The sequence below is a fragment of the Vulpes vulpes genome, chromosome 7 (assembly GCF_048418805.1).
Source record: "Vulpes vulpes isolate BD-2025 chromosome 7, VulVul3, whole genome shotgun sequence".
Classification (NCBI taxonomy): Eukaryota; Metazoa; Chordata; class Mammalia; order Carnivora; family Canidae; genus Vulpes; species Vulpes vulpes.
This window is the reverse complement of record NC_132786.1, coordinates 105,356,846-105,370,415: the sequence shown is the minus strand read 5'-3', so window position 1 is coordinate 105,370,415 and position 13,570 is coordinate 105,356,846. Positions and strand designations below refer to the sequence as shown.

At 48.1% G+C, this 13,570-nt stretch overlaps 2 protein-coding genes across 3 annotated transcripts in view; both read left to right on the top strand.

The window, feature by feature from the left end:
• The first annotated feature begins 282 nt into the window (after positions 1-282).
• Positions 283-3,204, top strand: HOXA5 (homeobox A5). Its single transcript, XM_025993338.2, has 2 exons — positions 283-1,177; positions 2,167-3,204. Exons 1-2 carry the CDS (start codon positions 283-285, stop codon positions 2,415-2,417), a joined length of 1,146 nt encoding a protein of 381 aa, XP_025849123.2. The 3' UTR covers positions 2,418-3,204.
• An 850-nt stretch (positions 3,205-4,054) lies between these two features.
• HOXA3 (homeobox A3) overlaps positions 4,055-13,570 on the top strand; it is a 33,217-nt gene continuing 23,701 nt past the window's right edge. The window contains exon 1 of one of the 2 annotated variants that reach the window (XM_072764603.1): positions 4,055-4,188. The gene's annotated coding sequence lies outside the window, so the exon portion shown is untranslated. The remainder of the gene's footprint in view (positions 4,189-13,570) is intronic. The other variant, XM_072764605.1, reaches the window with a different exon arrangement.

The window sequence follows — 13,570 nt, the reverse complement described above, 5'->3', positions numbered from 1 at the left end:
TCAAATTTCAGAGCTGCCGGCACGACGGGCAGAACCGACCCCAACCTCGACACAAAAATAAGAGGGGCTGCACAGCGGGGAAATAAAGTTGTTGTAAATAAAATCCAAGTCACCATCTCCCCCCAATCCTCTGCATCCTCGCCGGGCGCGCGATCGGCAGCTGACGGCCTCACAATTGGTACATCCTAATGGAACTGCGAGGGAAATGCAATAATTTTGCCATAATGGGCTGTAACCTCAATTCGACCCCGGCCCTTGCAGCCCTGGGTCGGAAGCGGAGCGATGCGCCCTGCCTCCAGCGGGTGGCGCTCGAGTCCGACTGAACGGCGGCGGCGGGTGGCGGGCACGCGCCTGCGGCGCGCGCGCCACCCCTCTCGCCTCCACCCAACTCCCCCATTAGTGCACGAGTTTACCTCTAGAGGTCATCAGGCAGGATTTACGACTGGACAACAAAAGCACGTGATTCGAAGTCGTACCCCATATTTGGGTGCCTACGTAGGAGGGAACCAAGTACATGTCCCAGTCATTTCCATAATTCATCATAAATTGTGCAAGGGTGCTATAGACGCACAAACGACCGCGAGCCACAAATCAAGCACACATATCAAAAAACAAATGAGCTCTTATTTTGTAAACTCATTTTGCGGTCGCTATCCAAATGGCCCGGACTACCAGTTGCATAATTATGGAGATCATAGTTCCGTGAGCGAGCAATTCAGGGACTCGGCGAGCATGCACTCCGGCAGGTACGGCTACGGCTACAATGGCATGGATCTCAGCGTCGGCCGCTCAGGCTCCGGCCACTTTGGCTCCGGGGAGCGCGCCCGCAGCTACGCGGCCGGCGCCAGCGCGGCGCCCGCCGAGCCCAGGTACAGCCAGCCGGCCACGTCCACGCACTCGCCTCCGCCCGACCCGCTGCCCTGCTCCGCCGTGGCCCCCTCGCCCGGCAGCGACAGCCACCACGGCGGGAAAAACTCCCTGGGCAACTCCAGCGGCGCCTCGGCCAACGCCGGCAGCACCCACATCAGCAGCAGAGAGGGGGTTGGCACGGCGTCCGGAGCCGAGGAGGACGCCCCCGCCAGCAGCGAGCAGGCGAGCGCGCAGAGCGAGCCGAGCCCGGCGCCGCCCGCCCAACCCCAGATCTACCCCTGGATGCGCAAGCTGCACATAAGTCATGGTAAAGCCAGCCTTTTTCTAAATCCACGCGGCCGCGGGGGCGCGGCTCTCGGTCCCCCTCTCTTCTTTACCGCCCTCTCTTCCCGTCTGTCTCCTGGTCTCGCCTCTCCCAGCCCTGTGGAGTCTCTCCCCGCCGCTCCCTTCCCCTGCCTTCCTCCTTTCACCTTCTCTTCTCTGCAGCGCCCAAAGCTCGCAGATGGGGAGGCATGGGGGTGGGGGAGAAGGGCCGCTGGCCAGGCAAGTTTAGATGTTGAAACGGGGGGGGGTGGGGAGGAAAAATCCCATATCGAACCCCAGCGCCTCGGAACGCGCTCCCGGGTCAGGCCAGCCGAGCAGGGCGCAGAGAGGTAGAGGATGGCAGTAGGGGCCGTGAATTGGGCTTGTCAGGGCGGATAATTTATGAGGAGGGCTACGCTGGGGAAACAGCGTTACTAATTAGAGTCCCCGAAAAGGGGCTTGGTGGGGGGGGGGGGAATAATCGAGGCGAGAGCCGGCGGGATTCTGAAGTTTGGGAGCAGAAGGGACAGCAGAAAGGGGAAGAAAAAGAAAGCAGGCGCCCCAAGCGTGCAGGCTGGAACAGAAGGCGGCTCGCGGGGCTGGAACTTTAGGGGAGGGTGACCTGGAGGCCACTTGGGCGCTCAGGAAAGGGCCTTGCTTCCGTGGGTTTCTGAGAGGTGGGCTGCCTGGGAGGGCTGTGCCCCGCCTCGGGACGCCAGGGGCAGGGCCAGAGGGCAGGAGAGGGGTGAAGGGAAGCCGGGCGATCCTCCGGGACGCGGCTCCAGCCTCAGATGGGCCGATTGTTCCCAGAGTCCAAACTGTATTGTGTTCTCTCTAGAAAGGAAGAGGGAAGGAAATTCGGGAGGGGTGGGCCGGCGAGCAGGGAGGACTTGTTGAGCGTTTCTCCCCCGCTCCCTGCTCAGGACCCCAGCTCGACTTGGGCACCCGGGGGCTGCGGAGTTGGTGGCTAAATCGCTGACTTTTCTGTTGCAGACAACATAGGCGGCCCGGAAGGCAAGAGAGCCCGGACGGCCTACACGCGCTACCAGACTCTGGAGCTGGAGAAGGAGTTCCACTTCAACCGCTACCTGACCCGCCGAAGAAGGATTGAAATAGCACATGCTCTTTGCCTCTCCGAGAGACAAATTAAAATCTGGTTCCAAAACCGGAGAATGAAATGGAAAAAGGATAATAAGCTGAAAAGCATGAGCATGGCGGCGGCGGGAGGGGCCTTCCGCCCCTGAGTATTTGAGCGTTTAAAGTACTGAGCAGTATTAGCGGATCCCGCGTAGTGTCAGTACTAAGGTGACTTTCTGAAACTCCCTTGTGTTCCTTCTGTGAAGAAGCCCTGTTCTCGTTGCCCTAATTCATCTTTTAATCATGAGCCTGTTTATTGCCATTATAGCGCCTGTATAAGTAGATCTGCTTTCTGTTCATCTCTTTGTCCTGAATGGCTTTGTCTTGAAAAAAAAAAAAATAGATGTTTTAACTTATTTATATGAAGCAAGCTGTGTTACTTGAAGTAACTATAACAAAAAAGAGAAAAAAAACACACAAAAAAGTCCCCCTTCAACCTCGTTTAGTGCCAATGTTGTGTGTTGCACTCCAGTTGTTTAACTGTGCATGTGAGTGGAAGTATTCCTGTCTCAATAGCTCCAAGCTGTTAAAGATATTTTTATTCAAACTACCTATATTCCTTGTGTAATTAATGCTGTTGTAGAGGTGACTTGATGAGACACAACTTAACTTGTTTGACGTGTAGTGACTAGTGACTCTGTGACGAAAACTGTGACTCCGAGCGGTGTGTCCCTGCGTGCCTTTGTAGGACCCTTTGCACGAACTCTGGAAGTGGCTCTCCTAAGCGCAGCTTCAGTGATGTATGTTTTTGTGAACAAAGTTACAAATATTGTCCGAGTCTGGCTGTTTAAGCAAACTGTGATCAGCTTTTTTTTTTTTTTTTTTTTTGTATTTGTTTTTAAGGAAAAAAAATACTGACTGGAAACAAAAAAATAAACTTTCTATTGTAAGTTCTCTTGGTCTGGTTTGTGCCAAAATAGCAAGCGGCTCTTTCTGCTCTTCTGTCTGTCCAGTGCTGGGAGGCAGTGAGTCTGAGGCTACCTGAGCAGCCTGCCTGTGCTAGGAGACCTCAGACTAACTAACATCCTGACCCGCCACCTCCCTAACTCTGACCCATCAGAGTGCAGGGCAGAAGGTGGAAAAGCTGTATGTAGGTGGTTCCAAAGCCTGAGTCCAACCTGCCCATCTCTGAGGAAACCAAGTGAACTTACTGGGTACCAAAAAAAAGAAAAAAAAAGGAAAAGAGAGAAAGAAGGAGCAAAAGCACTGGGCTTTGTTAGCAGCCCTCAGGGCCCACACAGATGCTGCCTCTTTGCTAAGGTCATCCTAGGCCTTCACTTGCTGAAGAGGCTGCTGCGCCCCGTCGTGGCTTCGAAACCCTCTGCCCCTTAACCCACCCAGGCACCCCTTCCCATTCCTTACCCTGAGCCCAGTTGGCTTCTTTTGCTACAATTAATTTGCTACAAATGGAAGGTACTTACCCCATCCTAGCTCGATTGGGAAACTCCTCAGAGCAGCTAAAGCGCAACTAGAGATTTGCACATTTACCGACTGCTTACACTGATGCCGTCTTTCCTTTTAAAAGTTATAAAACAGTAAACTTTATAAGCCCCAGTTCCGGCTATATGACATTTGGGTGCCAAATGAATAGGGTTTTGTCTATGAATTAGATCGTAAAATCATCCATAGCACAGACAGATCGGCTCACTGGCTATAAAACGTCACGTGGGGCCATTAAAGTAAGTTTTATGGTTTTGGGGAGTTGACATCCAACATTATATACCACATAACATATAATCTCACTGACGCTGGACTCCATTTGACTCTTTTGCAGGCTACGTGTGCCGCCTGGTCATTCAAATTGTCAATTTTAGGTCAAGAAGTGTCCAAACCACAAGTTCTCAAAACTCTCTGAAAAATGGCTCCCTCCGAGTTAAGGTAAGCTCGCCTCCTAAGCGCTTTCAAGTTTATTTGTACTCTGAAAACTTTCTTCCTCCATCTCTCTCTCTCTTCTCTCTCTCTCTCTCTCTCTGGTTCAATGACTCTGAGGTTGCCTCTGAATTCAAAAGGGCAGAGCCAACTTTTCCTCTGCCCACAGTAGCAGCGCCAGGAGCCAGCTCTGCAGAGGCACCCGGTGAAAGCGCCGGTGGCCGCCGCGTCCCCAGGCCTAACTTTAATTGCTGCACCACCGCGAATGTTAATGACTTCCGCTGCTCTCGCCGGCGCGCAAAAGATGATTTTTGTGTGCGAATGGGCCCTGTGCGTGCAGACTCGGCCAGGCCGCCGCCCCCCATTCCGGGGCTGGCGGGGCTGGCTCGTCGGGGGTCGCCGAGCCCTAGGGTGGGGGCTGGGAGACAGTGGGGCGCCGGGCCGCGGGCGCCGAGGGCCGCGCTGCGCCGAGAGTGCTTGGAGTTGGAAAGAAAGGCCCGGGCAGGGCCGAGGCCGACTCCGGCGGGATTCCTTGTGGGGCTGTGGCAATATGTCTTCGCGGGCCGGGGTCATCTGGCAGCCCTGAATTGAGGCGGCTGCCTTCGGGGCCGAGTTTCAGGCTGGCTCGGGAGAGAGCCGGAGGGTGACAGAGGCCCGGCGAGGCGCCGGCCGCACCTCCAGGCTGGGCGCCTGGGTTGCCAGGCCGAGCCCAGGGCTCTGGGGACTGCGGCTCCCCCACCTGGGGCGAGGAGTGGGGGGTGGGGGGGCGGAGGGCTCACCACCCCCTCCCCTGCACCCGGGACCAGGCCCTGAACCTTGTTTCCCTGCACGGTCTTTTTATTTCGGTGGGACTGTTCTCACCCGCCTGTGAGTCTGAAGCAATAAACTTTATGGCCGGATTTAACTTTAGTCTTTGAATCCCCAGGCTAAATGAAAGGAGTTAAAGCGCTTTCTTTTCTTCCGCCTTCCCTTTCTTCTCCCTCTCTTCTTTCCTTTTCCTCTCCTCCTTTGTAGAATTAGGACGTGCACACACGCACAGGACACTCAAAAGGCCATTTAGGGATTTCCCCCTAGGTAACACTAAAGATTAGATAAATTTACTCCCCCTCAACACACAGAAAGATTCTGCCTTCCAAACTGTGCCCTAAAGTTTGGGGGGGAAGTGGAGGTGTCTTCAATGCCCAACTTAAAAGTCCCCAGAGCCATTAGGTTGTTTTTCCTGACACGTCATAAAGGATAGTTTAGGGAAGAAATTGGTCGTTTGTCAGTAGGAGATTTCCGCCTTTCTTTTGTTAGCTGCTCATTCTGTTTGATCCCAGGAAATTTACATAATCTATGATTTCCAAAACAATTCCCAATATTGCACCAACAGTGAAGTAAGGTGAAATAAATTTTTCCTGGGTACAATTCTAACTTGGCCTCAGCCACCACCCTCTTTGTCCCCAAATCCTCATACAAGATCTTCAGAGGCAAAGTGACTGGGGATGCTGTGGCCTCTCCAAGGGTCTTTATCTGGATGGGTACCCACAAGGGACCTAGCAGATTTCCCCTACTCCCTCTGAAGAATTAAGCCAAATTCTCCAACTCAGAAATGAACCAAAAAAAAAAAAAAAAAAAAAGATCCTCTGTCTCCAGATGCTTTTCTCCTTAGGAGTTGGATAGTTTTCCTGCAAGTGCTAATTGGTAAAGATATTTTTACTAAGTGCTTAAAATGGAAAAAAAAGTATAGTTTTGGAATTTCAACAAACTTTATTGTGCAGAGGCCACTTATACCCAACAGAAGTCCAACAGTTGTCCCCAAAGTCAGAGGTTCAAAAAACAGACCTGGGAAGTTTTATGAAAAATCAAAACCCTCCCACAAGTCCTACTTCTCTGAAGTAGTGGCGAGGCAAATCTCTGAAGTCATCTTGTGTGACCTATTAAAGTACTAATATTTCAGCACTCAGGAAGAAGTGTTGGCATCTTACTGGGAACCAGAATATAAACTCTATTTGGGTTCTCTTTTGTCATTTTGTGTGTCTGTGAGAATTCTAGAGTCTTTGTTTTGCTGCTCTGACTTTTGAGTTCTTTACTGGAAAATATTGGGTTAAGGTTTTATTTTAGTTACTCATTTGGTGATCTTGCTTGAGTGATTTCTTGGTGACTAAAATTAGTAGCAGAAAAAAAAAAAGAGTGATAGGGCTTCTGGCAGGTTCATTTGAGTAACTTGCCCGGAGGAAGTGTCCACACCACCTCCGTGGCCACATCCCACCCGGGGTGTGGGAATGGGCAGAAAGGCTGTTGGACCCATATCCAGCATTACCCAATACAGAGAATCTTTCCCATGTATTTAAAAAAATACAGGCTATAAATATTGTCAGCTTGCTTATTTCTGTCTCTTGTAATCTTCATAAAACTTCAGAGTTCTTAGGAGAGCAGGTTCACTCACAAGGAGTTAAATGACTTTTTAAAAAATACAGCATCCAGTCAGACCTGTGTGAGCATGATTGGAGAATTTCTTTTCTTCCTATTTTCATAGGAAGCATAGTAAAAAGGATGGCTGGTTATCTGCTCATTTTGTAGAGAAGTTATTTCTTCTTGTGCATTCTTTGGTGTTGTTTTTGCAGAGGAACTTACTTAGAGGGGAAAAAAAAAATCTCTGTCATTAAGGGCTTTATGAAGACATCCAGCCTCAGCCGGTGGCAGAAGTGTCTGTGCTCCTCATCTTGTAAAAGGAGAAGGTGTCCAGTATGTGCAGGGCCTCGTTTGTTTCTACAAGCTGAAGAGACAATATTTCCTGAACTATAAATATAATAGGAAGCTTCTGGTCACACTTACTTAGGGGTTTGTTAGGGTTTCCATGGTCTAATTTCACAACATTATGCCGAGATTCCTTTTCTCCAGCTCATTCCCCTGCTTCATTGTTGGCGGCTCTGGGAGAGCAAGACAGAATTTTCTACCAGAAACAGAGTCATGTTCATTTGTTGAGATGTGAAGAGTATTATATCCAAACAATTAGTGAGGGGAGAGCAAATTACATCCTGAAAGATGGGCTGTTAAAGAGGAAGACAATCCCTTTAGCTTAAAAGATGCCCTTCGAAGCGTCTTCCCCTGCCTTAGCTTGGGAGTCTGTCTGAGGTTTGCCCACCATGGAGAGTGCAGAATGTTGTGGGCTCCATCCCTTTTTGGCTTCTAAGGCAAAATTTCTTTCTAGTCAATGACAAAACTGTAACGGGGCTTCCATACAAGGTTGAGGGGGTCGGTCTAGGGTCCTACCCACCTAGGAGAGGGGAACCACAGTCCTGGCCATTCTAAACCCCAGAACTGGATCTGCCTAGGTCTGTTTTGTTTGGTGTTTTTCACAAAGAAAGCTGTCCTTCTTCCACTAGGTCCCCTCCCCACAAACCGGTATTTTCAATAATAATATTTGTTATGAAGGTTATTGGGTAATTATTGCGATTTTGTGAAGCAGCCCTTGCTGGAGGTGAAGTCTGTCATCGCCTAACAAATGACGCCCGTGCAGTTCACTGCCGGGTTAAGTAAATGCAGAGAAGATAAATCTGCACACCCTAGGAATCGCCAGCAGAGCACGCTTTAGTACAAGTTCACAGTCAACTGCTTGCCTGGGCCAGCTCTCCCAACAATTAGGACTGCGTCTTTATTTTTAAATAAAGGGGGAAAAATGTCTCCAACCCCCGCTGCCTGCTTTCTCCCTGTCTTCTTTTTTTCCTTCACTTTTTTTTGAGGTTCCACTGTCCTTATCCAAATTTTCCCTGTTAAATGCGATGAGTGATTTTAAAAAATAATCTCACTCTTCTTTAAGTGCTGACAAAAAGAGGTAGGAAGGAGGCTGATTTGACAGGAAATAGAGTCACAAACACCCAAAACTATCCAATCCACCCTCTTAATCCAAAAGGCAGTGCCAGAAGCAGGGTGTCCCTGAGATTCCTTGGGGGCCCCTTCCCCCTGAAAGAAGAGGCATAGCTTTGTGTATCTTTGTGGTTAGTGCGTTGCAACTGCAGGTCAGAAAGTTGAGGGTCAAAAGTTTATGTTGTGCAGCACTCTTAGTCATCTGCCCAGACGGAGTTTGATGTCAATGTTAGAGCTGCGATCTTGACTATCAGCACAAAAGATAAAATGGCTCGGAGTGACGCGTGTATCATGGTATGGACTCCAGGTGAACCCTGGTGGTTGAATGACCTCAATTACGGAGGAAAGGAGAGAAAATTCCTCTTTTCAAGAGTAATACATGCTGTATTTCATCTTGAATTATCGCTCCCATTCGGAGGGAATAGCAGCAGGTAAATAGGCACAGATTACTAAAACACCAACACCTTAGATGTTGGAGAACCAGGAGTCTGTGGGTTTGTCACAAAATTAAAAAGCTCAAAACTCATCGGTAGACATTTAAGAAACAATATATAGTTTTCGAGGTTTCATCATATCTTCAGCGGCAAGAGAACCGGGCAGGACGCTTCCTTTATTTGAAAATTGTTCTTTAGATTGGACGGTTTCTTTTTCTTTCTCATACATGTAATGATCCCCCAAAGTGTGTGAGAACAAGGGGCAAGCACAGGCGCTTCTCCCAAAATGTGTTCTTTGCCATTTTCAAAAGCAGAATGGTCTTTCTGAAACCTCCACCCACTAAATGCAAAGAGTTCTCAGAGCTGGGAAGGGAGGGAAGGAAGTGGGAATGCTCCAGAAGGGGCAGGATTCTTCCAGCAGCGAGAAAACTCTTATTGGTACCATGAAAATTTTCCTGTTGTTGGAAATTTTTGCTTCTGTTTGTTGGTAACCCTAACTCCAACGTAAGACAAATGCTACAGTCTGGAAGTAGCGGATAACTAAGCTGAAAAAAGCATGCCATTTGAACAGGAAAATGGGAATCCACAAAAGCCAAACCACTTCGCTAAGACCACCATGAGGGATTCTATTCTCCAGAAAAGACGCTTTAAAAATACATTTGGAATAAAGCTAAGGGGAAAGAAGGAAGGGTGGGAGAGTAGAAAAGAAAGGGAATAGTGTGTTAAGGAAGCCAACTGGAACCATGCCTCATGTGTGAGTTGCAACTGGAGAACTAAACAGTATTTTATTTTTCATGCTCCTATATCAGCTGTACAAGTTGGTGCCATTAGAATCTGTTTTCTGGGGGAGGGGGGACATGTTGTCCTTTCCTATGTATTGATCTTTGAGTAATCAGAGTAGGAAAACAGAAGAGAAAGGTGAAATTTTGTTCTGTGTTTTTAACTTTAGAAATGAGTTAATTCAGCCACTCAGAATGTGGACTCTTGCAGGGATATTTAAGATCATCCCAATACATTCTGGTTGATTGGATTTGTTGGTGCCAGGTACGTTTAGTGGTAAAGTAAATATTTCCTAAGCACTGCCTTCATGGAAGTAATCAGATTGCTTCCACTGTGCAATGTGTAAAGTTTTTACTCTGGCCAAGAGCTTGAAGCCAAATGGGGGTGTGCCAGATGAAAATAGAAGGAAACAACCGTGGTGATTGCTGTTATAGCAGTGAACACTTTACCACATCTGGGCTAGCGAAATGAAGAAAACTGAAACCCCCTCTATTACTCACCAAGACAATTATGTGTCTTTTCAAGAAAACCTTGTTACTGAATTATTGGTTAAAAGCGTGCCACTCCTTAGAAACATGTCAACTTCAATAAACATAGACACCCCTTAGCCAGTTTTTAAAGTTAAAAAAAAAAAAAAAGTACCTGCAGAAGTTACTGCATTGAGGATACCTACTTTTTTTATTTGGAGGATTTTTATCTTTAGGTCCCTCACACAATCCACACATGAAATTCATGTTAAATCCGGATACAAACATCAATCCTTATGTGTGGGTTGTGTTCACTATTATACACTACAACAAGAAAACTGCCCCTAAACAATTAATTGGTGGCATGGTTGATAAAGTACTGCTTCTCTAAAATCATATGCCTAGCGTAGGTGTCCGGGAAGCCCTCAAATGCCACCATCAGGCATTTTGAAATTCAGCTATTCCCGTGTGCGCTCCAGAGACTTGCCTCAGACAGAGAACAGTCTGGAGAACTCTCGCTCTAAAGAACAAAGGACAAATACAGTCAATACATTCCATAACGTTTACATTTCCTTTGCTTTTCCCCCTTGGTTTTCCCTGAGAAGGAATGACCTGGGCAAAGCACCCTGCTCTCTAAAAGACACTGTATAGACCTTTTAGAAGCGCAAAGTCCAAGGCCGAGGTGAACTTCAGGTCAGCGCGTCTAACAAATATGAAAATGTCGGCTAGTGAAGAGCGCGCCTTGTGATTTAACAAAGACTGTCAATGTGTAAGATTAATAAGAAACAAAATGCACACGGTGTCACTGTTCGGTCACTTTGAAACTTGGGACAGGGTTGCATTCAAGAGGGAAGGCTGTTCCAAATATATTCAAAATGATTCAAATCAGATTCAAACTAGGCTGCAAACACTGCCTCCCTCTTGCCCTCCCTCTCCCTTAGACTCTCTTCGCTCTCCTTTTCCATCTGGGATTCGAGGACATGATGAAAAGTTATTTCACTTAATGGGATTTTAAGAAAGCTTTTGTTGGGAATATATGTTATCTCTGCACGTGGAAATGAGCAAATGCGCTCACCAGTTTCCCAAGAAAAGGATAACGCTTTCACCCTGCTAGGGACTGGAGCCAGTTGGTGTGCGAAGATTAGCACGCTCTCTCTCTGCTCGCTCTCTCTCTGCTCGGTTTCAGGGCATCCCATCTTTTCTCGGGCGAGATGCTGCTGGTAAACATCGGTTTATTTATTAATTGAGTTTGTCTCTTCCTGGCTTTACTTTCGTGTGTTGGATCTTAGGTAAAGGCAAGAGGCTTTGGGGGGTTTTTAAACGTTTTTCAAAAGATGATTTGATTCAATGGAATGATGCTATGGCTTGCAAAGAGAGATTGTGGAAGGATCAGAAAAGGTACTGAGATTGTTTATTACAGCCATAAATCTTGCAGTAAAATGTCAAAATGTCGGTGTGTGAGATAACACTTGGTGGTCCTGGCTCCGTTTGTGTTTATGATAGGAACCACAAAGACAAGTTACAGGCCTTGGGGAATTCTGTATAAGCCCATCTTCCTAAAGTAATAGAGCCACATGAAACACAGCCACAGTTAACTCGTTTAGGTTAACCATATACAAAACAGTGCCTGTGCCTCGTTAATACTTTACAATAGAAACTCCGTAGAAGGTTCTGAGGCTAAACAACATGAATTTTGTGTTTTAGTGTCTGTAAATAATATTAAACAGATGTAGGTAAGACCCTAGTACTCAAGGGCTGATGACATGAGGGTGAAATTTCCTTGTCATGTTTTTTTTCTCCCCTTGAAGCTTAGAAAGCCACGTTTTGTAAATTGCATTATGTATGTATATATTGTTCATATAAAATAGTATATATGTATATATTATTTTTTTCTCGCTGTCGAGAAATACTGGTTTAGGTAACTGTATCACAGGCTCGGTTTCCCCCCACCACCGCCCCCGCCCCAACCCAATTCCAGAGAGGATGTCTAAAGATTATACTCTGCGTTGATTTCTGTCTGTGGCTCAGATTTCATTTAGAAAAATTTCAGGGTGCCCATGTCGATGGACAGCACTCTTCAGAGACACACATACAATGTGGAAAACCTCTTTGTACCACTTCAGGGTGATTCCAGTTGGAAAGCTAACATGATCCCTTTTTTAACCTCTTTTCCTAAATTAGTTTAAAGATTAGTCCCATATAATAGGTTTTATGTGGCTAAGCATTAAATGACTATCCATCAAATGGATATATTCCAGCATTTAGTAACTCATATGAGTAGCCGATGTAAATGAAGATAGAATTGACATTCCTTTTGAAGTGTCTCCAGGCTTAGGCTATAAGTTTCCTTGTCTGCAATCCAGACTCGGTTGTGAGAAAGCTGTTTATACTGCTCTTTGAAAAATCAACTAAGGTGCACCAGCTGAAAAATCCTTGCTTTGCATGCCAATATGAAAGTCTTTTTAGCCTGGTGACTATGCTAGTTTGCACTGCTTTAATCCAGGCTGCAAAGTAGAGGATCCAGGTGTGCCTGTTACTCGGGGAAAAGGAAAGGGAAAGTACACACTACAAGCAAGGCATCAGTATTTACTTCAAAGATCAACATTAGGTGGAATTAATATGTAATTTATTTGTTAATAATGGCGTAATTAGTTTACCCATCAAATTTCAATTACCAAATGGCAGGCAACAGTCCTCTCTCCCCCCTTTCCAGAGCTACTGATATCGTTAATATGCTAATTTTTCAGCTATTCAGAAATTACAGACTATCCAGTAAATATAACGTTAGCCTCAAATACAAACGGAGAAAGCAGCATCCAAAAAAGACAAAATACAGAATTCCTAGCGGGGGTGGGGGGGGGGGCGAAGACCCGTCAGCGATCAGGCTGGGCACAGTGCCTATTCCGTCCGTAGCTTGTTTTTGTTTGAGGATTGTTCTGAAATGGGAAGTTGCTGGTTCCAAAGCTCGATCTTGTGGAGGCGTCGCTGCTACCTATTCCCACCCTTGGGCTACCTTCTCTCTCACAGTTGCACCTAGTAAATGCAAGCACGTTGAGCTCTCACATCGACGCCTCCATCAGATGAGATGCTATTAGAAAGGTTCTGATTTTTCTTAGGGAAAAAACCCAAGTAGATTCTATCGCGAAAAGAAAGAAAAAATAAAAATAAAAGCACCCATCCGGTGATACAGGAACGGCCCTGCTCTACACGCTCGGGCCGGTTTCAGCTTTCCCCCCACCCACCCTCTGCGGCTCCCGCCGGGCTGCTCCAAGCAGGGGATGCCTGGCGGACTCGGCGAGCACGCTGCGGGGGAAGGGGAGCAGCTGGTGAAAAAAATGGGCCTTATTCGTTTTATTCCGGGGCCACGATTGAAAAAAACAAAAAACAAAAAACAAAAAAATCAGGGTACCTCCAAGGTCTCGACGCCATTCCCTCCCCCCGCCGGTCTCGAACCCTGGAGGACGCCAGGCCTGGCTAGCCTGGGCCCGAGGTCAGCGCTGGGCCGCGGTCAACCGGCTGCCCCGAGGCCTACGCCAGGAGTACGGCACGGAAAGGGCCCGGCCCGGGCGTCCGAGAGGACCAGAAGCCCAGGCGGGCCCCGAATTCCCAGCAGGACTCAAACTTGGGGGGTTGGGGGGACCAAGAGCTCCAGCTCCCTCCCTCCGCCGGAGGCCGGACAGCGGCATTCATCACCCGCCCGCGCGCTTCCTGATCCGGGTCCGCGCGCGCGCCGTGCCCATTGGCGGGGGCTGGTCACGTGGTGGGTCCCGGGCGGGGGCGCGCGCGGGGCCGAGACGAGAGCGCGCACGCGCGCGCGCGGGCGGGCGGGGGAGGGGGGAGGAGCGGCGCGAACTTTGGTGG